Raw genomic sequence first — 24,286 nt, forward strand, 5'->3', positions numbered from 1 at the left:
TCTGTCTGCTAAATATTCTCTTTAATAGAAATGCTTGATGGGACCCTGGGTCACTTATGTCCAGGACTTGGGACAAGTCTTCCATACTATAAACCAAAAAATAAAGCAACGTGGGTCCTTATCTGGGTTTGTGTGGGGCCTCTGTCTATTTTATCCAACGTCGTCGATGTAGATATGGAGATTCAACGTCTGTCAATCTCTCGAAGAAACATATTTGTTGCGAATTGTGCTTGTTTAACAATTTAAGTCCTCTATAAATGAGATAAAAGCTTGTCTCGCTAGGAAATATCGAGGAAAGTGGGTTCGACAGTAATGAATTTCCAGATACCCAATCGATCTGATATAAATATAAAAGACCTTTTATGTAAACAAACGATACATATCGAAAATCCATGCAATTTTTAGTAGGAAGAAGACGAACTAGTAAGGTTGAAAGTTGAGCAGAGCAGATGGATCTTAATAGGATACTGTTGAATTGGGTGCCCTTTTTGGCCATGATGGTGGTTATGTCTAACTGTGTGGGGGCCGATTCTGTAGTTAATGAAACGCCCGTTTCAGAAGTTTTGGCAAAATATGGACTGCCCATAGGCCTTCTTCCTGATTCTGTGAAGTCTTATTCTGTTGCAGATGATGGGAGCTTCACGGTTGAGCTTGACAGTCCTTGTTACGTTCAATTCAATTATCTTGTGTATTATGAAAAGACTGTCACAGGAAAACTCAGCTATGGGCAAATTACTGATCTGGATGGCATCCAGGCAAAGGAGTTCTTTATATGGGTTAATGTTATAGGGATTAAGGTGGATCTCCCATCTGCAAACTACATATATTTCAACGTGGGATTGCTTTCTAAGAAGATTGAGATTTCTTGGTTTGAATCTGTTCCAACATGCAAAAGTTCTCTCGAGAATAAGCCCTGCAATGAGATTGAGGTTGTACAAATTGAGTAGGTATGCTTGCCATGCCCTCATAGATCTTATTTGTTTTTTTCTTATTGGCCTTCATATAAAAAATATGGGTATTTGGTAATTTTGTTTGGGGTGCATTTATTATGTAGACTGGGGGATAAAATATTGAGCTATCCCACCCATTTGACAATGAATTTTTTATCCTTTTTCTCGTTGTTTTTTTCCATCTTAACTATGACATGATAACAAAATCAGTTTCAGATTATAATCCTTGAAATCCCACGTCCTTTTCATTGGCTTCTGAGGGCAAGCAGTCCTAAAAGTTGTAGAGGCAAATTACTCTGAATGTGTAAACACGATATGCTCTTTCCAGTAAGTGTTTAGGTATGGTTCTTTCTCCAGAGCTTTAGCTATCTGCCAGGTCTTTGATTCCCACAGTTTAGGGCTGTCAGGGACATCTTAGGTTTTTTTTGTAATTCTTAGTGTTTCATGTTCGCGAAGAGATGGTTAAGCCCTGCAATGAGATTGAACTTGCCCCAATTGAGAAATTATGCTTGTCATGCTTCATTAGGTAGATATCTGTATTTGTTTTAACCTCCTCAGATATGTTTGATTTAACTGGGTATCAGGCAATTCTCTTTGGGGATGGTCCCTGCACCTATGAACAATGTATTGAATTCTAACCTATCCGATTGACTATAGATTTCTGTCTCTTCTTATTATCTTTATTCCGTCTTAATTATGATCACTAGTAACAAAAAGCAACATCATTTTTATGGGCTTCTGAGGGCAAGCGGTTGCAAAATTGTCGAAGGAAATTACGCTGGGTGCCTGAACAATTGACAAGCTTCTCCAATTAGACAAGGCTAATATGAGCAGGTGTTGAGGAAAGGTTCGTTCCTAGGATCTTTAGCTCTCGATCAGTTCTCTGATTCATAGAGGTCATCACTTTTCGCAATTTTTTAAGATTTTATTGACCTGTTGTGTTATATGCATACAAAGAGATAAAACGAGCTTTGCAGTGAGATAGAGATTGATGCTTCTGTCTGTGGGTAATTTTACCCTGACTTTCAGCAGTCTGAGTTGTGTTACTGATTGCAGTTTTGGGAATTGTCCTTCAAATATCTACTAGGTTTATTTGATGCAAGGATTTGCTCTTGAGGAAGGGTTCGTTCTTGGGATCTTTAGCTCTCGGTCAGTTTTCGGATTCATAGAAGTCGGTGCATTTCCCATTTTAAAAAGATTTTATTGACCTGTTGTGTTTTATGCATCCTAACAGATAAAAAAAGCCTTGCACTGACATGGAGATTGCACTAAGGAGGCGTGTTTCTTATGCTCTATTAGGTCTCTCTATTAGTTTTTAGTTTTAGATTTTCTTTTATTGATTTGGCGGTTAGATAATTTTATTTGGGTGCTCATGCAATTATAGATATAATGTGATAATATAATGAACACCTATCCTACCCAATGAGCAATAGATATTTCCCCCTTTTTATTAGCCTTATTTTCCACTAACATCCACGATAATAAAAATCCACATCATTATTATGGGTTTTAAAGGAAACAATTGCAAAAGTTTCAGAAGAAAATAAGTATGGATGTCTGAACAAGTGGATCCACGATAATAAAAATCCACATCATTATTATGGGTTTTAAAGGAAACAATTGCAAAAGCTTCAGAAGAAAATAAGTATGGATGTCTGAACAAGTGGATCTTAAGGTACGGTTCATTCTTAGGATCTTTAGCTATCACCCAGTTCGCTGCATCCCACATTTTAGTGCTTTGGTGACTTTATAAGATTTTCTTCTACTGTTTATTGCTTTATGCATGCAAAGCAATAAAATACCCAGTGAGATTGAGGTTGCACTAACTCAGGAGGTACCCTTATCTCTCTTTCAGCTAGTTAGCTGCGTCACACAGATTAATGCTTTGGTAATTTTTGAAGATTTTATTAATGTCGGTATCAGACAATCTTATTTGGGTGCACAGGCAATTACTGAGACAATGGGATAAAATATAGACACCTACTAGACCCAATTGGCAATGGATCTTCTCCCCATGTTGGTTTTTGTATATTTTTTTGATTATGATCTTTTTGTGTTATTTAATTATTATTTATATTTACATTAGTGAACTCTATATTATTTATCATATTCATTAATAAATATGCAATTATTTACTCCTTAAATTATATATTTGGATTACTAATTTAATCATTATATAAATTATAAAATTTGTTATAATAGTATATTATTATGGTGAACCATATTATTATTATCTAATTAATTATATAGGTCCCATTTTAATAGGGATATCACACAGCGTTAACTGAGAGGGTTTGAGGATTCAAACCTGTGACTAAGCTTTGATACCACTTGTTAGAGTGGAGTTGCTGTTGCACTAAAAGACTGATCTGTCAATGCCTGTACAACCACTCAACTTATAGTACACAGGAGGCGGTTAAGCCCTTGTCCGGAATCCCAAGGGGAGCACTGAACAAATTTCTAACGCCTTTGAGCCATTTCTGGACTTTCAGTGTTAAAAAATAAGACATTTTCAAATTTGAAAAAAAGGCTGTCTGGCCCCCAAGGAACACCCAAACAACATTTAACAATACTGAAACCTAATCTCAGCATAAAATAACCAAAAAAAGAAAAAGAAACTCATTTTCACATTCACAAAGGAGAAGAGCAGCAAGAGGAGTAGCTGGTCAAGGAGTTCAAGTGAAGGATAGTTGAACCAAGCGGTTGTGGCATCAAATTTACTTGATTTAGACTCTTATGTTATCTATTGATTATGGGCAGTTATACATTATTGCGAACTTCTATTTCTACTGTTTAGTAGTTTAGTTATAGTATTAACATTTTAATATTATTATGGACAACTGATTATGGAGATTGACTCTATGTTATTGTTTACTGTTTAGTATTTTAGTAATAAACTTTTCATAGGATGTCTACTATTTACATTTCAGTATTTTATGTCATTTCATTCATTAAGCTTGGAGCCTTTGGGCATTTTTGCTATATATATGCTACATTTTTATAACAGAAGTTTTGAATTTTGTTAATTTGCTATGTCTTGAGCTTCCAAAATGTCTATGGTGAATGGTTTATCAATGTTATGATATGTATATTTGAAATCTCTTTCTTTATAAAGGTCCCTTATTTTATTAATAGCCATCCCCTAAAAATTGGCCCTGAACTGTATCTGTACCAGAAACATGTCCATCCCATAAAACGTCTCCATCCCTTAAACTCTGTGGAGCATAGGTTGAAATTTGAATCATGCTAACACCCGCTGTGCAAAAAATCTAGGGATAAAAGTTGACATTCCCACTGGATTGCTAATGGAAATTGCAGGCTTTGATGAATGAAAATTTGAAACAAATCTATTTCAAGTGATCCAAGCAGGCAATTTTAGGTTAGAATATTATAACAGTATTTTTCAAGAGATCTGATTGAGAAACAAAACAAATTTTGACACATGCTTGGTGGAAGTGTGATATTCCTGATTTTCCTTGTGTCAATTACTTGTGATGTAATCATACTCTTATATCTGTCATGGGATGAAGCATAGATATAGCATGTGCATGGTTTAGGCCATGGCTTCTATATATATATGTCTGTATGGTGACATCAAAGGTGAAAATAGCAAAAGGTTTGTGCTTTCCTCTACTGGGAAGTGCATATTAATGGAGTAGTGAGCCATAGCTACAAGGCTCACCTGAATGGACAAGTCCTGAGCTGCACCAGTTAAAATGAGCCTGCAGACTTTGGAATCTGGTACATTATCTCATTACTTCTGAGATTCCTGATATGGGTATTCATCTTCACCCCTCAAAACCCTATCCCCATCCCCTAAGGCATGGATGGAGAAGACATTCCCTAACCATCCCTACTAAGCTGAGCAAATGATGAAACTCCCAGAATACGTCCCTATGAGGATGATAGGAAACACATGGGGGATGCCTGGCCGCCCCCATGGTGGCTACAGACCTGAGATGTCCCTCAACTGTCCCGAGGAGCCCCTGCAGAAAGACAAATTTTTATAATGTCTATAAAGAAAACATTCATAACATAAAAAAGAGACCATGAGACATATCATGACAGCATTATAACAGCAGCAATAAACATATAGTGACAGCATAAAAACAATTAAATGAATCATGACAGCCGTGACACAACTGTAGTGTAACATCAACAAATATACCGAGTCAGATTTATTGTTAACAATTAAACTTAAAGTCATCTAACATTTAACACTAACAGTAATATTTTGGATTACTGATGTCATTGTTCAAAATGCTCTAAAACTTTAAAATTCTTGATGTGTTATTAGAGTCAGTTTTAAAATAGATTAAAGGTGCATTTCTCATAATTGGGTACAATGTGGTATTGATGACCATATTAATTGGTCTGAGTATTATTAAACATTCTTCTGAACTCCGTACTGCTCAAGAATTTACACAATAATGACAAATTACCACTGATAAGTTATCATATGAAGATTATTAACAACAAAGGAGTTGTGTCAAAGGACAATAATGATAGCAACAATCTCAATGGGTATGTTATTATTAACAGCTGATCTATAACAGAGAAAAATCCCAAATAATTACCTCAATAATACAACTAATTTACAAATGAAATGACAACAATATCCATTGATAAGTAGAAATGACAGCAAGGCTCTGACATCAATTAATATTTGTGACGCAACAATAAAATTCGGGGGAACATAGATGATGAGTCAAAGGATTACATAATCATTTGAGAGTTTTGTCTAGTAACGACTGCTCACGAATCATGATTGATGACAGCAGTGTATGTTGTTTGCTTCTATCTTTATAAGTAGTTTGTAGAATGATGCGGGAGCATCTTGTATGGGCAGAAAAGATGCATAATAGAGAACAATCACTAACAGCAATGAACAGGCGCCAAGGAGGAAAATGAAAAGAGAGTGTTAATGTTCTGAACCACAAATGTAAGCTTGGAACAAGTGAATACAAAAACTTAAATAACAGGTAACAGAAGAAGTTATCTTGGGAGAAACCCTCCTACTCTAGGGAAACAGCCCAGCCCACAGAAATATAATTCGTTTATTCAAAGTCTTTTGAACCAATTACAAGGTCACTGCAAGTGCATATGAATGAATTCTTCAGAATTGATCATACAAAATTATGATAAGATTTTATCTCAAATTCACAACATCTGGTAATGATCTAAACAACTTATCAAAGTAACATAAAAATTACTAACCAATCATATGCAGGTTGTTCCCTTCAAAGAGAAAACAAGCTGCTTTGAATTAAAAACACTGCAATGTGAAACAGAACTGTATCCATGATCACACAGCTAATTGTAATACAGAATTACTGATGCTCAGAAAACTGGATTATATCTCTCCTTTTGATATAATAAAATCAGTATAGAAAATATGATGAGATTTCTCGAAAATGGCAACAACACTCCCCACAGATATCTCAATATGAATAAGATCACGAGCCAAAATATTTCTCTGCTAGAATGAAGAGTTGTAATGAGAAGCAGAAACAACAAGAGTAATGGAAGAAAATAACTGAGGAAGATAATGAATGGTCTGTCAACTTCCAAACATTAAACTGCCAGCAAAACACATGATGCCAAGACATAAGCAAAACTGCTTAAATAAATAAAGACACACGCATGGTGCCAAGAGTGTAGTGAGGCAATGCTATATCATTTGATGCCAACTAGAACCATTACGGTGCCATATAACCATTAATATTTAGGGAATAATGAACATGAGTGACTCGGTGTGAGGAGGCATGTTGCAATAACCTTCAATTTTCAATATGAATAAGGAAACATTGATAACCGAAGATGAAAGAGGGTAATCACACTAGAGAGAATGATCTCTTATGCAGCTTCAAAACACTAACAGAGAGGTCATTCTTCAGTTTAATAATCATGAAATATTGAGGAAACAAGGAAAAAGATTGCAAATATTTGTATTCTTATTGGCATGGTTGGAGAAGTTTAAGGGCCCCCATGAAATAAAATAAAAATGACTTGGTACTTCTTCCAAACTGTTTTGAGTTCTACTCTGCTGTTGATTGGACAAATATAATGTTGGAAAGAAAAGAGTATTTGAATTGAGAGTTTAGGCAAATGTTGAGGTCTAACTTGCTATAAGAGAGAACTGAAGGGCCATAGAAGATTGTAGACAGAAAGAAAAAACATGGAAGATGGAGTTTGCACGAGAAGAAAAATGCAGATTTAAAAAAGAAGGAAACAATGAAAAAGGAGGGATGAATTGGAAGGGTTGCATAGAGAAATGAAGAAGTGCAACATGGGAAATGGGTAGAATGTTTACCAGACTTGACACCAAAGAAATAAAAAGAGATCAGGGTTGCATGGAGGATAAGAAAATTGTGAGGTAGCTGTATAGAGGGATGAAACGCTACAGAGGGAAATTAGCAACTTGGAAGGAAATAGAGTAGTTGTGTACAAGAAAGAGAGGAGGGGCGGTTTGGAGTAAAAGAGAACAAACCGCTTAGTTGGAGATGAATTGATGCTAACCATGAGGAAAAACGAATGATTTTGGCAGTAAACAGATAAAAACAAGAAGAGGCACAAAGCTGTATAAGGATTACAAAGAGAAGATTCCTACATAGAGCGAATGCAATTAATAGGTGATAGATGCAAGTTTCTGCAAAGTGAAGAAATTATTGGGAAGAAGCTGTAAATTTAGGCAGATGAATTTGGAAGAGGGTGTCCATAATTTTGCATGGGCAACCATTGGCGAAGGCAAACTAGTGTTATAGGGTAGAGTGCATTTCTCATTACTCGAGATGGGAAATTGAATTCCTTGTAATTTTTTTTAAAAGTCCTAATTTGAGAATGATTTTAGTAAATTTTGTAGTCAACAAGTGAAAGAAATTGCAATTCTAAAATATTGCATCCATTGTGGGTTTAGTTGTAAGATTGGGCTTATTCTCCAATATTGTCCTACGCCAATTAATACCAGGGTCTATGTTCCTAAATGAGTTGGCAAAGTGCCAATGAGGCAATTGGGCACTATGACTTGCAAACGGAGTTTGAAGCCATGGAGTTGCCCAAGAGGCTCAAGAGAATTGTTGCAAGTCTATGAGGAGTCCTAAACAATAGGAGCAATGAGGAGCAAGTTGTGGAAAGAGTTTTAAAATAGTGAAGTGGTTGTGGAGGGCTCAAGAGGATCATTGTGAATGTGCAAAGTCCATAGCAATTAGGAGTTTGATGCCACAGAGTAAAGTGAATGTGAGTGAAAGGTTGCAACAAATGAGGAGATGAGGAGTTTGAAGAATAAAAACAAGGTGGATTGTGAAGAGACCCATGATGATTTCATTTCTAGAACAATAGAGGGAAGAGTTATGAAATCAAGAAAGTTTCATTGAAAAAGGATAGTTGTAGCTGTAAGGAGAAGGATGTGGCAGCAACCCACACAAGTGAAAAGAAAAAAATAAATAAGGAGATGAATGAGGAGAAAAGAGAGAACTTCAGTCATTATGGATTGTCAGTCAATGAATGAAAGAAGAGAATGGAACGGTGGTGAAAGCACCTCGCAAGTTAATGTAGTGTAAGAGGAAGAAGTTTAGAATGTAGAGGCTGTAGTAGAGATTTATCAAGAACTTGATGAAGATGGTACATTGCTTGTAGAGAGGTTGTTTCAATTTGAAGAAAATAAGAAAGAAGATGTATCAAAGCTACTTGGAAGGTTGTAGTTGTAACAATCAACAATGAAAGCGGCGTTGTAACACTTGACGTAAATTTCAATTTTTGTACATTATATAATGAAAAAGTTGATTTCCATTAGAAAATGGATACAAATAATTGTTCAGTTGCAGATTGGTTTGGAGATGGTGCATACTTGTGTATGGTGAAGTAGTAGAGGATACTGTTGGTGAAACATGGTAGACGTGGTTGACTTGCAGTGAATCAAATTTCACGAAAGAGAAGTGGAGAGATTATTAGGTGGAGGAGGTCCGATAATGGTGGGTTGTATCCCACAAAGGAGAACATTAGAGGAGAGATTTTTGCAATGGGGGACAGAAAATGGTGGATACAAATCCACAAGAGGAGATAAGAGTATTCAAATAGAGTTGTTCCAGAAAGATGATGGAAGAAGAGGAAAAAGAAATGATATCATGTTGCTTGTCATAATTAGTTCGTTGCAGATAGATTTTATCACTCAACGCCACTTTTGCGTGCCTACACTCAAACTTTTAGTAGGTGCATCTGGCGTAAGAGCATCTATTAGGATTAACCTTAGATAGAAATAACAATTACATGCAAATATAACCAATACCAGAAAATAGTAGATCGCATAAAAGAGAACACAAGACACCAAGATTTAACATGATTCACCCAATCTTTGGGCTATCTCCACCAACATCAAGTCTAATATCATTATTATCCAGTGATTACAATCCACAATCCCTTGCAGCTCAATACCGCCGCAAGAACCTACAATATCACCATTACATTATGAAATCCCTAACCCAAACCTTTTTATACAAGCTTTTTTGCCACTTACAAAATTAGGGCTAGAATAAGTCATCCAATAAGAAAAATAGCAGCCGATGCCTTTTACAATATAGGGGCATTTTTGGCTTCAGGGGCACTGCCCACGAAAACAACTCAATAGTTGAAGCATATTGAGGATTACTTTCTTGATTTATGCATTTACTTATTATCAACATGCATGGGGATAGGGGTACTTAGGGTATCAGTATAGGTACAAGTACGATTATTTTTCAAAATAGGGGTGGGGGTGCTTGGGTACGTCAAACTTCAAAAATAATATAATTTAATATTTATAGAAAATATGAAATTATGAGTCATGACAATGATTTTTCAAAACAAGAACAATGATAAAGTTTGCAAATGTAATGTATTGACTATTGTTTTCAGTTTCAGATTTGCATTATGTTTGTAATAATATATGATAAATGTTTAGATGCATAACGGAGGAGGCAGACTTTAAACATGAACAAGAAGATCATAAATTATATAACAATTACATATTGCAATTAATAAACTTATGACTTGAACAGTGATAAAGTGTATAGTTAATCAGTATTGTATTGAAGTTTCAAACTGATTTCGTATTGAATTAAGCTTGATATACAACAAGCTATACACAAACAAAAAACCAAAAAAAAGATTAAAAATATTAATCGGGGTCCTTAGCTATGATGCTCTCTACGGAGTATCCAGTAATTGGGTATGTGTGTATGCGTACCCATGCAACCTAGCTTATTTCTGAATAGGAGTTGTTGAATGAATGGCGCTCTTAAAGTTGCCATTTGAAAGAAAGCGTATTCCACAGTAAAAGAAGCAATTTATTTATTCATTTTCGGGTAGATATAGAAAATTAACCACAACAATTTTATGCTTCAGGAGATTGTAAAAGATATTATTGAGAGCATATGGGGTGAATGGAGGTAGCCATTTTCAAGGACTGACAACTATTGATATACCAAAACTTGCATTGAATGCTAGAAGGATATGGCTTCTAACGTTATGCATCAATATTTCACTGGACCTTGATTGACCCAAGATCCATTTCAAAATTGGGTTTTATATTGTCTTTATTACTTGGGGTGACAAAGATAAGGAAAGCTGGATGTACGATGATGCAAACGGATTGCATAATCAAGTGTTACATTATATAGTGTTGACTTCACGGCAGTTACAACCATCAACCCTATATAAAAAATACCATTTTGTATTTTTGGATGCATTATCATAGAGAATAGTGATTAGGGAAATCATTTCTGAATTTAACAACATTGGCATTGGTTTTATAATTCATGGTTCATCACTAAAGGAGTACAATAGATTTGTACCTTAAGATGCTTGTCATAGGCTTGATGGAAATTTGCTGTCCCAATAAGAATGTCCAAGAAAGCAGAGCACACGTTTTGCTTTGAGCATGGAAGACAACACTTAACAAGGCTGGAGCCTAGCAGAATATGTGACAGTCCAGCTTGATTATCTAATGGAAGTGGCTCTATTGATGAAATTCACAGGATCTTTTGTACACATTGAAACTGTTTATTAATTTCATGGAGGAATCAGACAGTGAACAAGTCAAAAAGAAAGAAAACGTACTAATATCTAAGAAGTGATCAAAGTAGCTAAATAAGAATCCTAAAGTACAGAGAGGGATGCCAAAGTCAAAATCAACGAGTGATTAAAGTCAATCAAATGCTTGGCACAATTCAAGATGAAAAGTAGTCACTTGAGGTGACAATTCATGGGAGCTAGATACTTACCCTTCCCTTGCACTCAGAGATGCAAATAGCTGCATATTCAACATGGATGCAATGTGTCTAGGTTACCATATCCATCCATATTTGAACAGAAGTCCACATCTGTGTCATGTATGATATGACTAGATAAGTTTCCGGACCATTGGGAGACAGTACTTGTTCAGGGTAATTAAATCAATTTCAAAAACATGCCAAAGAGAAAATTGATACATGAAAGAAAATTCTAAGCAAATAAACATGCAAAAAAATCAAAGTATCCATTTTTTATGTGACCTTAGTGGAAGTTCTAGGCAAGATAGCTTGACATACATTTTTGGTGAAGTTAGATATATGACAATGCTAAACAAAGATAATCCAATGAGACACACTACAGTGTTGGGATAAGAAAGGTAAACTACTGCAATATGCAAATCTGATATTATGTTTATTTATGAAACACCATTCAATTAAGTGTATTTAATTGTAGAATACCAATAATAGATTTAGTAACTTAAAATTGGTAACATAAGAAATCAACAACAACCCCAATTAAAACATCACATCGTGCAATATTTATGTGGAGAAACCCTTTCTGGAAAAAACTACATCAAGAAGAGAGGCAAAGTATATAATATCTTTTTCAAACAAGATTACAGTGGGATGCACTTCTTTTCTCTGTTGTCTTCTGACAAAATCTGTGTACTCCCAATGACAAGCATTCAAAAGCATATCTTACACCATCCTATGGCTACAATTTATAGGAAAAGTAGAAGGATACCAACGTAATTTTTCCAAACAAGCTCATATTGAGGTAAAAATGGGTGCCCAAAAGTCTCTTGAGAATACCAAATACCCTACTGAGTGGACTTCCTTTCATGTGCAAAGCTATTCATGAATCATTTTGGCATCTCAAAAGGCTCTTTTTTCTTCTCTCCAAACCCCCAAATTAGGGAAGCTAATAGTCACTTGCATGGAACACCAAGAGACAACTATCATTCTTCTCCAAGTGCCCAACCTGAGGAGTTAATTTATTTTTACAAGTAATTATTTATTCCTGCTGATGGGGAGCCAACCATCTTTTATGAGTGCATTTACAAATTATTGGTAGATAAGATAAATTTATTATGTCCAATGAGCGACAACAAATGCGTCAAAGGGACTGAGGCAACAGGAAGAAGAAACCCAACAGCAGTAGCACCAAAGGGTGACCATGAACCAATTACTTTGATTTACATTCTAGTTTCCTAGAGATGGCTTGACAAATACCTCAGGACTCAGAACAAGTTAGATAACGTTGGATTTACAAGGTTGATGGCATTGTAATCCTAACATCAAGGTGTGGTAAATAGATGCACTCTTAAGGTAGTGCCACACATAATTGATTGTACTACTGGAAAAGGAAAATTGAAATACAATTAACTTCGAAATAAAATTGATGTTGTATCCAGTTTATTGTTTACAAAACATTCAAAATTTGTCAAAAAGAAACTATAAAAAAAACTTACAAGAGATGCAATAATATTATAAAATAAATATGATAAATAAAAATAAAAGCCAAAATCTATATTAAATGTTGTATCTAGTTTATTGTTTATGCAAAACATTTAAAATTTGCAAAACTGAAGTATAAGAAATAAAAAGTGCATGCACATTGTATATATAAATTACCACTAAGACAATCAGAATTACACAAAATAAATATTTGTAAACTTGAACATAATAGCCAAAATCTACATTAATATAAGTATTTTAGAAGTTATGTATTCTACGGTTGGATATATAAAGTATCAACAACTAAATATGTGTATTTCTATAATTGTTATTACTAGACATATTCATAGTACATGACAGTTTCTACATCCGTATGCAATATCATATCCATTTCCATGCAACTCTGGTTTAGCCATATATGCCTAACAACACACATGGATAACAGAGGATCTATGGTTTTCTTGGCATGCACGGTGATACATGAGAGGGATCCTGATAATACGATCATATCTATCAAACAGAAGCAGGTCTTTTCATGTAATTTATGGTCTATTTACTACAGAGTGCAACTGCTCTAGGGTAGTATGAAAAGAAATTATCGCAGCAAATGTTTTTAATGTTAATGAATTATGAATTATGTTATTTGATGAATCTAGAGTCTAAAAACAAGCAATTTGAATAGAATGAAGAAAAAATTATCATTGTCCACAAATGGCAAAATTATGCCAATAAACTAAAAAACACAGCTATTGATATATTCATCAAGTGAATGATGTTAACCTAAAAGCTTGTTGCAACTCAACTTGAGAAGACTTCACCTGAGGTGACTTTGTTTTCCTGTCATAGAAAGTGGAAAGGACAATATGCGTATGCTAATTGTGAGACGGCCTCAATGCTGGTGAGGTTTGATTAATGGCAATTCAGAACCGTGCTTGATTCCATGGAGAGATCATCAAGGGCTTTCTAAATTAGTAACATATTCCCCCCCCCTAAAGAAAATAAGATTGAAAATAAATCTATATTATTGCTCTGGTAGGTTATAGTTGATTAAGTCCCAATTAATTGCTGGATTTATGAAAATCTTGAACTAATGGATGCCAAGGGTTTGAAATGTCGGCATTCATATTATTTAGAGGTTTAAAACTTTTATTGGTGCTTAAGAGTTAAGACATGAACGCTGTTTGGCAGACTAGATTTGGACAAAAAACTCTTGGCATAAGAAAGTGAAATTAAGGACATCAATCCCAAATTTATATTAAGGGTGAAGGAAATGAATTTGATGAACCAAGAACCCAGTAGGAAACAGTTAGAGAAAATGATCACATCAACCATTGATATGAAAACTAATGGGAAGACAGACATGAAGCTTGACAAACTAGACTTTGACAAATTAATGTTCTGAAAATAATGACGTAGATATATTTATGTCTAATAGGCTGTAAATTGCAACAAAAAAATTGCAAGCTAACTTTGAAGTAGAAAGAGGAATTAAGAATTTTCATATCTGCAGTTGCTGAAGGATGTTAGAACAATGAAATGCCATCCATCAGTGGATCACATCCATGGAACGAAGATGATGCACATCCATGGAACGAAGATGATGCCACAGCTAAAACAACTATAAATATCTGTGTGGGGATGAGGTACCATTTGAGAAAGTAAATGCACAAGCATTTGATATTGTAAACAGAATCATCCGTAAATAGGAGGGTTTCTGTTGAAAATCAATGATCAGATTTACTTTAATTTATAATTGAATTCTTAAGTCCTTGAATTATATGTATATATCAATATATAAATGATCTCAAAATATTTTTTCGATCAATATATATTAAATATAATTTATATTCAATACTTATAACACTTGTGTAATTCCACCTTACACTTTTGAATATTTATTAGATAATAATGGTAACATTTATCTCTGACTTCTAAATCACTGATAATAATATATGTCTAATAACAAAGTGAGGGTCTGGCGCATATTAAATATGTCCCCAAACTAATGAGACACAACCCCACAGATTAACCAACATTCAGCTGACAAATCGTTATGAACAAGGTTAGAAATATTGACCACGATTAGTATAAGAAGTCAACACAACACCTCGTAATCACCTTGAACGATGTGCAACATCATCTGCAGTTTAAGCATTAGTCAAGTGTAATAAATTGATGCAGACACCCCATGGCAAATTGGTACATACGTCATGCATGAACAAAGGTGTCTAATAGACATGACATCAAATTAAAAGTTGAATCTTTATAAGTAAATATTTGGATAATAATACTTTATCATATGATTATAAATGTATATGTACATAATGGAACATTCATAGATATAGAATATTATAAGATTATATATTAACCACACAATTATATATATATATATATATATATATGTATGTATGTATGTATGTATGTATGTATGTATGTATGTATAATCAAAGAGTTAATCTTTATGATTACATCTTATATTTTATTCGACTGAAGCTATAAAACATTAACGCTCCCTCTTAGCTAGGGAGGATAAACACAATTTTAAGCATATCTCAGAAGATTTTCATCATTTGGTATGACATTTAATATCATAAGTATTGGCCTTCAAAATATCAACATATGATAATCACCAAATACTTTGTAATGGTCTCCAAATATCAATGCATGATATTCACCATGTATTCAATAAGGTAATGGTCTGTATAATATCAATATATGTTATTCACCATTATAATATCATATTTGAGTATTGGTCTACAGAATATCAACTTATGATATTCACCAAATACTCTTTGAGTAGTGGTCTCCAGAATGAGATGGAAGATATTCACCAAGTACTATGACTAATGGCCTCCAGAATAACAAGTCGTATGATATTCGCTACATACTCTATGTAATGGCCTCTAGAACATCAAATTCGCACAACATTCACCATATACTCAAAATGTTTATAAGGTATGTGCACACGCATTCTCATAATGCTACCATATAAACATCCATCATGCAAGGTATAATCTATCATGATCTTCATAGATATCATAAGATATCCATCATAATAGAAAATTTAAGTTATTGTAAGATCATCACCTTTCAATAACTTCTACAGTTTCAAGTGATCATCGTTTGGAAGTTGTCACTTCCTCCTGATGTACACAGGCATTAGGACCATCACATAGTTATAAGGTGTATATGAATTATAGTCCTCTTGATTACGACAATTTATTAATTACCGGAGAATCCATCACAATATGATTTACTCCCTCTGAATCAATATGATGCAGATCATTGAAGGTTTATTTAATCATATCCTCTATCTTCTCCCTTTCTTTCAATGTTTCCTAAAATGTAAACAGCACTCTGGATCTTTATCTCCCTCTTTTTCCTGCAAGAACATTTTCAAAGGAAAAGATCAAGGAATATAACTCTTCAAGAGTATGCAGAAACAAATAAATGTGATTTTTATAACAAATATGTTTCAATAAGTTGGTATTTTGAGACTTTATCTCAAAAATGATTACCAAGCTAAATTCATTTAAAAAACAATTTACATTTATTTTGTAATTTCATGAAGATGATAAGAAAATAGAGAACTCCCTCTTAATCCTAGTATTTCATATGTATTAGGATATTTGAAGTTCTTTTAGAATGGGCATCTTTTTGGGTCTATATCAGAATTGCTGACTTTGGCAAAGGATGCTTGATGTTTTAGTCTATTAGGGCAATGAGATGCTAAGTGACCATAGTTGTCACATCTAAAGCACTGTATTTTAGAGTAATCCATATGTTTCCTTTTTCCTTTGAATTTGGGTTTCTTCTTTTTATCGACTTGGGTTGTGAGAACTTGAACATCAAATACAATAGAAGTGTCATCTTGAGACATTAACATGCCCTCCTCTTGTACGCAATCAGCCTTTAGTTGAGCAAGCTTAGGAAGCTTGGAATGAGCACATACTCCTTGTCTAACAGTCTTCCATGATGGTGGCAGTGTCTTCAGAGCAATCATGGTTAATTCTTTCTCATCATAGATATGACCAATTGTAGAAAGTTGGTTTTTTAATTCTGTTATCCTCATGAAATATGAAGTGCCGGTTTCTCCTTTATTCATTTTAATGTTGGAGAGATTGTCTTTCAGAGTTAGAATTCTAGTGGTATTGTTTATCTCAAACATTTCTTGAAGTGCTTTAAACATTTCATGTGCTATATCTATCTCTAAGATGATTGGAAGTAAATGGTACCTAACACCATCAACAATCAACTTCATGGCTTTGGTGTAATCATTTTCCCATTTTTTCAATTCATTACTTCCTTTGGGTAGTGGTTCGGATTTTACAATTAATTGTTTCAAACCATTCTCTTTCATGGTTAACTTCATTCTCAATTTCCATCCTGCAAAATTTGAATGACCTTCTAGTCTATCTTCTAGCCTCATACCATTCACCATTTTGACAGAGATGTGGATTTTAAGAAAACTTGATTGCACTAGATAAATCTAATCAAGATCATCTTCTTAACTAGGTTTTGATACCATGTTGAAAATCAATGATCAGATTTACTTTAATTTATAATTGAATTCTTAAGTCCTTGAATTATATTTATATATCAATATATAAATGATCTCAAAATATATTTTTCGATCAATATAATATTAAACATAATTTATATTCAATACTTATAACGCTTGTGTAATTCCACCTTACACTCTTGAATATTTATTAGATAATAATGGTAACATGTATCTCTGACTTCTAGATCACCGATAATAATACATATGGCTGATAACAAAGCGGGGGTCTGGCGCATATTAAATGTCCCCAAACTAATGAGACGCGACCCCATAGATTAACCAACATTCAGCTGACAAATCATTATGAGCAAGGTTAGAAATATTGACCACGATTAGTATAAGAAGTCAACACAACACCTCGGAATCACCTCAAACGATGTGCAACATCATTTGCAGTTTAAGCATTAGTCAAGTGTAATAAACTAATGTAGACACCCCAAGGCAAATTGGTACACACACCATGCCCGAATATAGGTGTCTAATAGACATGACATCAAATTAAAAGTTGAATCTTTATAAGTAAATATTTGGATAATAATACTTTATCATATGATTATAAATGTATATGTACATAATAAAACATTTATAGATATAGAATATTATAAGATCATATATTAACCACACAATTATATGTGTGTGTGTGTTTAATCAAAGAGTTGATCTTTATGATTACATCTTATATTTTATCCGACTAAAGCTATAAAACATTAATAGTTTCCCTAAGGCATAAAGGTAACAAGAGTCTTGAAAACTGCTCAACTAGTTGAAAATTGTCTAAGCTCTACCATCTTGCAATCAAATGTACAGGAAGTGAGAAGTGTTTGCTCTGAAGGAAGCAATGGTGTCGCAAAGGAAATCTCCAGTGCATGTTGTGCAAGAGTAGTTGTAACTATTAGGATATTCTAATGTTTCTTTAATGGTCATCTTACTTAGTTTTTAGTTTATTAGGTAGTTTCTATTTCCGTCATTAGTTCACGATTGTTTCTTTTAGAAACATTGTCTTTGTAAATCTATATAAGGAGCTTTCATCTCCCTTGTGTAATAAAACTACAACAACATCGATTTACCATAACATGGTATCACAGTAGAACGATGGGATTTCATAAAGATTGGCAAATTTTTTATAAAAATTCGAGCCTCTTCTAATCTGGAGTTTTCTCTAGAATTTTTTTTCCAAATTTTTAGAAACAAAAATCGTTAAAGGTATTTTATGAAACTTTTGTAGTTCGTCTTTAAGGATTTTTGCTAGAAATCACAAGCCTGGTTAAGGGTTTTGATCTCGCAATTTCTTGGTTGCAGCAAAAGTTTCTAATTTTTTAGGGTTGCATTTAGTTGCATGTTGCTTGCATGTGCTGGTTTACCATATGAAGTCTTGTGTTTTGCCGCCCTATAAATTTCTGATGGGGTTTCATAATTATTTCCCTAAAAAAATTTCTAATGGGTTTTCATTATTTTTTCCCTAAAATTTTTTTTTATGGGTTTCTATAATTTTTCTCGTAAAAATTTCTAATTTTGTAATTCACAAAGTTGCGAAGGATTCCTTTGTGAGTTTATAATTTTTTTCCTCAAATTATTTGGTGGGTTTTACCATTTTTCCTATTAAAACAAATGAAGCTTTGTATTGTCTTGGTTTTGATTGATTTTTCTCCTCAAAAATAATCCTAGGTTTTGATCAATTTTTCCGCCTAAAAAAATTGCACATTTTTGCAGGCTATTTTGGGGCATCATCCTCATTTGCAAAGTTTGGAGGGTTTGGCAAATTTTCTTCAAAAACTTACAAGTTGATTTTAGCGTTCGTCTCTGTCTCCAAGAAAGAGCAGCGCCATTATCCAACATCAGGTTGGATATGTTATGATGATTTATGGTCAGGGGTTTTGCTGATTCTAGGAGGGTTTGTGGCAGACTTATTTCAATGGCACAGTCAGTGGCAGACTCTTGTCTTGTCTTGTTTTGTAGAGCATTCAAGAAGGGGGCATCCTCCTCTAAACTTTTATAGATGAATTTTGGTTTCTTGGTCATTTAACATTTTGCAAATCCAAGGAGGGTCCTAGTAGCAGCAAAATGTTTTTTAGAATTTGTGACCAAAAGACAACAGTTAGACAATGACCATTAAGGAAGGGTATTAGAATATTCTATTGTTTCTTTAATGGTCATCTTAGTTTGTCTTCAGTTTATTAGGTAGTTTCTATTTCCGTCATTAGTTCACAATTGTTTCTTTTAGAAACATCGTCTTTGTAATCCATATAAGGAGCTTTCATCTCCCTTGTTCAATACAACTACAACAACATCGATTTACCATAACAATAACCAGTGATCAATCTTATGGAGACACTGTTTGCTAATGAACAGTTTAAAAAATTCAAAGTTGATATCTAGATTTATCAAATATAAGTTGAAATTTCAGATATGGCCATATTTTTATAGATATATCAAATAAGGGCTGAAGTTTCAGATATGGCCATATTCTAACTGATAAAACAGGATGATGCAAATTATACAAAGAGCTGCATACTGCAAATTCCTTCTCTATCTGGAAGTCTGCTATTATTTTAAGGAATTAAAAAATCTCAAGAGGCTGAAGCAATGAAGATGTTGGAGCTGCCGTACTGAGGTCTTACAAGTAAAGTTGATTGTGAATTAATTCCTGGTAATTGCTGACTTGTGGCTGCACATTGCATTAACAGGCAATGCATTATAGTCAATCACAAATGAATTTTCAAGACATAATCAAACTGAGAAGCTGAAGACCACACCGACCCCCTTTCTTAACAATCTTGAGATCAAACACCTAAACAGTTATGGCATTTGTGTTGAAGAATTCTCCTTTTGTATTTTCTCAGTTTCGATTACTGTTGCTCTGACATATCTTCAATTTCTTATGTTTTAAGGGCCACTTCACAAAACTAAGAATGCTTCTGGAGAAATGCCGATTAGTGACAAAAATATGGGTTATTTTGTTAACCCCACTACCTAACATGAATTTCTTGGATAAACTATTCTGGGCATTTGTTAAACAAAGAAGATTCATTGGGTATTTAAAAAAAAAAATACTACCATGGTTGATCTCCTAAGAAAGTATGATTTATGGATTGGCCTATCTTCAGATTCTTGGGCTGGCCAAAGAGTTTTCCATGTTCATGTCGATGCTTTTAGTATAGTCTTTGGAACTGCCTAGCACAAACTAGGGAAGGCAAAACACCATCTTACTAGCTATTATAAATAGAAACCTCTTTAAGGCAAAGTGGAATTATATAATAATAGAGAGCATGTGTCACTATTTTATTTGTACATAAAGGATTTGGAGATTTTCTAGTACCAATGCCTTCTGTATTCTTCTCTGATTACTGTGTATCTAGTAATCATAGAAGTATAACCTAAAGAATTTAACGCTTGTTTTTGACAAGTTTGAGTTCATTTTGCGGGTAATGCAAGGAAGACTCATGTCAGACTTGACTGATGGTAGAGGAAAAGGATTGGTAAGGAGGTGGTGTTGAATCGTTGATTATGATTTGCCTGTCGTGTACTCCTGTTCTCTCTGGAATCTAGAAGATGCATCCAAACTGTAAGCAATAGTAATAGAAACTCATTACTCAACTAAAAGTGCGTCTATATCAACCCAAGGAAAAGTATGTCCAGTCAACTTTACAGACAACTTTGAACTTGGTCGTGGACTGTTAAGATGTATTTTGCTTCATAAATTCCTTAAGATGGTATAGGAAATACAAGTGACCATTATTTAGAGCAAGTGCCTACTACTAAGGTATTACAATCTACATATTCCATTATGAGGCAATTTCTATTTTATAAATTTTAATGCTCATAAAGCTGCAAAAGCTTTAGATAAATCGCATAGGATGGTAAGATCAACATAATATGCCAAGACGCCACTGATCTTGGCATTAACTTATGATGGATTTTGGGTGCCCTTTGTCATTGACTAATGATGAAAGAAATAATTTTCTATGTGCCTCAAAAGCATTGATGTTTAATATTTATGGTTCTACATAGTGGACCTCAATGAATCATATTGCACAAATAAAGTGGTTGTTCACAAGTCAAAAAAATTATCTATAAGAAGAATAGACGTGCTTAATGGAAATTGATAACATCAATGGTATTTGAAATTGATTCTGAGTCTAGAGGAAAGCAGAGAATATGCTTCAGAAGTGATAGTGCAACTGAAGAAATATCCAAGGCCAGTTGTACAATAATGGAATTCACAAAGACTTGATCCTGTTGAAGGTCAGAATGGTAAAGCTATTGGCTTGCTGGTGGCAAGCATGGATCTGGATAGGCGTTTCTGTATCTCCATGCAGAGAAGCGGAGCAGTCAACTTAAGATAAATGATATAACTATTGATTTCTTCAGAATCTGTAATCGAAAAATGCTCTTAATTGAACTGAGCAACATTATTATGGCTACCACAGATCAATTAAATTAAATCTGGCTGTTGTTGAGACTGGCATTTAAAGCATAGTTGGGTAATAAGCAATAGAACAATGATATCAGTAGATACATTATGGTATCTGCAATTCATAAAAAATATACAGCAGAATAGGAGCTTTTGTGTAGATATAACCTTTTTGAAACTAGACCAGTTGAAGAGCACAGAGATCCTCAGACTTATGTATGTCTTGACCTTGTGGTGTGAGGTCTAATAAAAATGCTCTTCGTGATAACAATGGCAGTCCTCAAACATCTCACATGATAAACATGTTCAAGCCAATACATATGCGAATAAGGGGAAAACTGTATATATCCACATGGTTTTGTATAGTTTCCTTCGAAATGTTTAAACAGTATGAGGTCCCGAGCAACAGACTACAACACATAATGTTGCAATCTCTGTACATGTACTAGTGGATTTGAATAGTAAATCTTGAAAAGTTTATGGGTCAAGTTTGCTGTTCCCATTTACACTAGTTATTTAGCTAGACCATATTTATGTGCTAATGGGGACTTGCCTTAGCGGTGAGGTTCTATGACATTCACCAGATTTCTATTCCAGCTAGCTATCAGTATGCATTAGAAATAAAGAAATGATCTTGGCGTGGTGCAAGTTGCAACTGAACTTAAGCCTAAGATCTGAAGCATGAGAAATTTATCCTAAAAATCTTCTGAAAGATTTGTTATTATATCTGAACGAGAATAAGCTCAATAGTGGCCACAAATTAAGGAATACCGGACACAAGTTCTGAATAAATTAAATAACAATATCATCAGTCGATCTGCAGTTACCTGATAAGATGCCATTCGTTCCTCTCATAGTTCAATGTTGCAGTTTTGCAAAAGGCTTTGGAGTTCGGTTCGTTTTACTGATAGTTTCATGCCAATATTGTCTTGTAACCACATTGTCTGTTCCAGCCACGAAAGTAGGTGTAGGAGTGCATGTTTTTAGAGCCGCGTGATTCGCATGTCATCATTGTCCCGTCATTTAATAATTATTAATAATAGCACTTCACATATACAAATTTGAAACACAACTAAAAGATAAATTTATTCTAGTAGCCCACCCATGAATTGTGAGGGTTCCAATAGAAAAGTAGGGTTTCAATAACTTAAAAAGTCCATAAAAACGAAGTTCCTAGATACTTCAAATCATGGAATGACACATATCCCTCCAAATAAACCCAACTTTGAATTTAATTGAAAAAGTTAACCGCTGAAATTGTTTAGATATGTATTTTTGTGAAGTGTTCTATCACATTGTAGACATTTGTTCCTCGGGAACTCTCTATAATATTACGTGGGGTCCATTAATGTTTTTTTCATTAAAAATGAGTGGTGGTCTTTCTCACATCTTTGAGAGGATGCCATGCTGACTTGTCCCGATACATTAATGGTGTGGTCCTTCTGGGACAGTTTTAAATGGTTGTATTTATGATGAGTTGATTTATTCCGCACCTTGGAGTTATTGGTGGAAATTCTTTTCGAAAAAGCATGCACATGTTGTCCATATGGGTGTAGGAGAAACTTGAAGTTTGAAATGAAATAAAAGTACATTGTCCATTTATCATTGCATGACTAAATACTCTCCATTTTCTCGTACGACATTGATGATGACCCATCCTCAACTGGTGCACTGTATATCTATAGCACACTAGATGCCCGTTTGACGATTCCACTATGATGGCACCGGCTACGGTGCAGTATGGACTGCCTGACAGTACCTGTGTCTCCTGACACCAAGTGCAGCTTTTACATTGTACCTTCAGATAAAAGTGCAAATTCAATATTCATCGTGTAAAAATAAAGAACTAACATTTTATATCATTATTTATCTGACTATAGAATAAGTTTTTATTTTGTCCATGAAAGTTGTTTATAATATTAAGAAGCATTATAATTCAAAAAATTTATATGATAATTTTAATGAAATTTTATGTATGATTTAACTTAATAAAATTTTATGTATTAAATATATAAATTTAATTTTTCTTTTTATTATATAGTAATAAATTTAAGTGAAAAATATCAATATACTATACTATTATATTTATTTAAAGATATTTTTAATACTTAATTTTATTATATAACTAAAACATCTTATTCAAATAAAAATATACTTAATAATTTTATTTCTTTAAAAAATAAAAAGTTATATATATATATATATATATATATATATATATATATATATATATAATTTTACAAATTGAATATATAAATTAAAATAATAATTTATTTAAAAAAGAAAATTTCAAACTTCAATTTTGTTAAAGCGAATATTACAATATTATAATTGAGTAGATTTGAACCCAAGATGTTGTAGGCTCTTCCCTAACATTATAATCAATTTTGTTAAAATGAATATTATAAAATTTTCATATTTTTTAACAAATTATTTTTAAAATTATATTAAACTTTTGTTTTTAAGTATTAAAATTAAAAAAATTGTTAATTCTACATGTTTACTTGGTGAGGATGTATTTTTTTTAAGTTTAAAAAAGAGAGATTACTGTAATTGTCAAAGATTTAGGTAAATAGTGAAATTATACATAAAATTTCATTAGAAAAAAAAAATATAAATAAAATACAATATTGAAAAT

General features: G+C 33.6%; 2 protein-coding genes and 2 long non-coding RNA genes across 5 annotated transcripts in view; 3 read left to right on the top strand and 1 right to left on the bottom strand.

Moving 5' to 3' along the window:
* The window catches only part of LOC149577043 (uncharacterized protein At5g01610-like), an 84,582-nt gene that overhangs the window by 44,166 nt on the left and 16,130 nt on the right, over positions 1–24,286 (top strand). The gene's annotated exons all lie outside the window — the stretch shown is intronic.
* LOC149577044 (uncharacterized protein At5g01610-like) lies at positions 288–19,544 on the top strand. 2 transcript variants are annotated; one of them, XM_089821692.1, is made up of 2 exons: positions 288–943; positions 18,948–19,544. In XM_089821692.1, the coding sequence occupies exons 1-2, from the start codon at positions 450–452 to the stop codon at positions 19,090–19,092; spliced, it is 639 nt and encodes a 212-aa protein (XP_089677818.1). In that variant the 5' UTR covers positions 288–449; the 3' UTR covers positions 19,093–19,544. The 2 variants fall into 2 exon arrangements, with proteins under 2 accessions (XP_089677818.1, XP_089677826.1); XM_089821700.1 differs by having other exon boundaries at positions 288–947; positions 18,948–18,966.
* On the top strand, positions 966–3,704 carry LOC149577045 (uncharacterized). The gene is made up of 3 exons (XR_016362670.1): positions 966–1,797; positions 2,038–2,099; positions 2,185–3,704. It is a non-coding gene; the product is annotated as an uncharacterized LOC149577045 (long non-coding RNA).
* On the bottom strand, positions 4,299–22,802 carry LOC149577046 (uncharacterized). Its single transcript, XR_016362659.1, has 2 exons — positions 22,476–22,802; positions 4,299–4,936 (listed from the first exon to the last, which is right to left on the bottom strand). It is a non-coding gene; the product is annotated as an uncharacterized LOC149577046 (long non-coding RNA).

The sequence above is a fragment of the Cupressus sempervirens genome, chromosome 1, assembly GCF_028749045.1.
Source record: "Cupressus sempervirens isolate cs-2001-9-10 chromosome 1, ASM2874904v1, whole genome shotgun sequence".
NCBI classification, from domain to species: Eukaryota; Viridiplantae; Streptophyta; class Pinopsida; order Cupressales; family Cupressaceae; genus Cupressus; species Cupressus sempervirens.

Coding starts and splice junctions, on each gene's coding strand:
- LOC149577044 (XM_089821692.1), top strand. CDS start 450: ATGGATCTTAATAGGATACTGTTGAATTGGGTGCCCTTTTTGGCCATG. Junction 944..18,947: donor ATTGAGGTTGTACAAATTGA/GTAGGTATGCTT, acceptor ACATTTTTGCAG/GCTATTTTGGGGCATCATCC.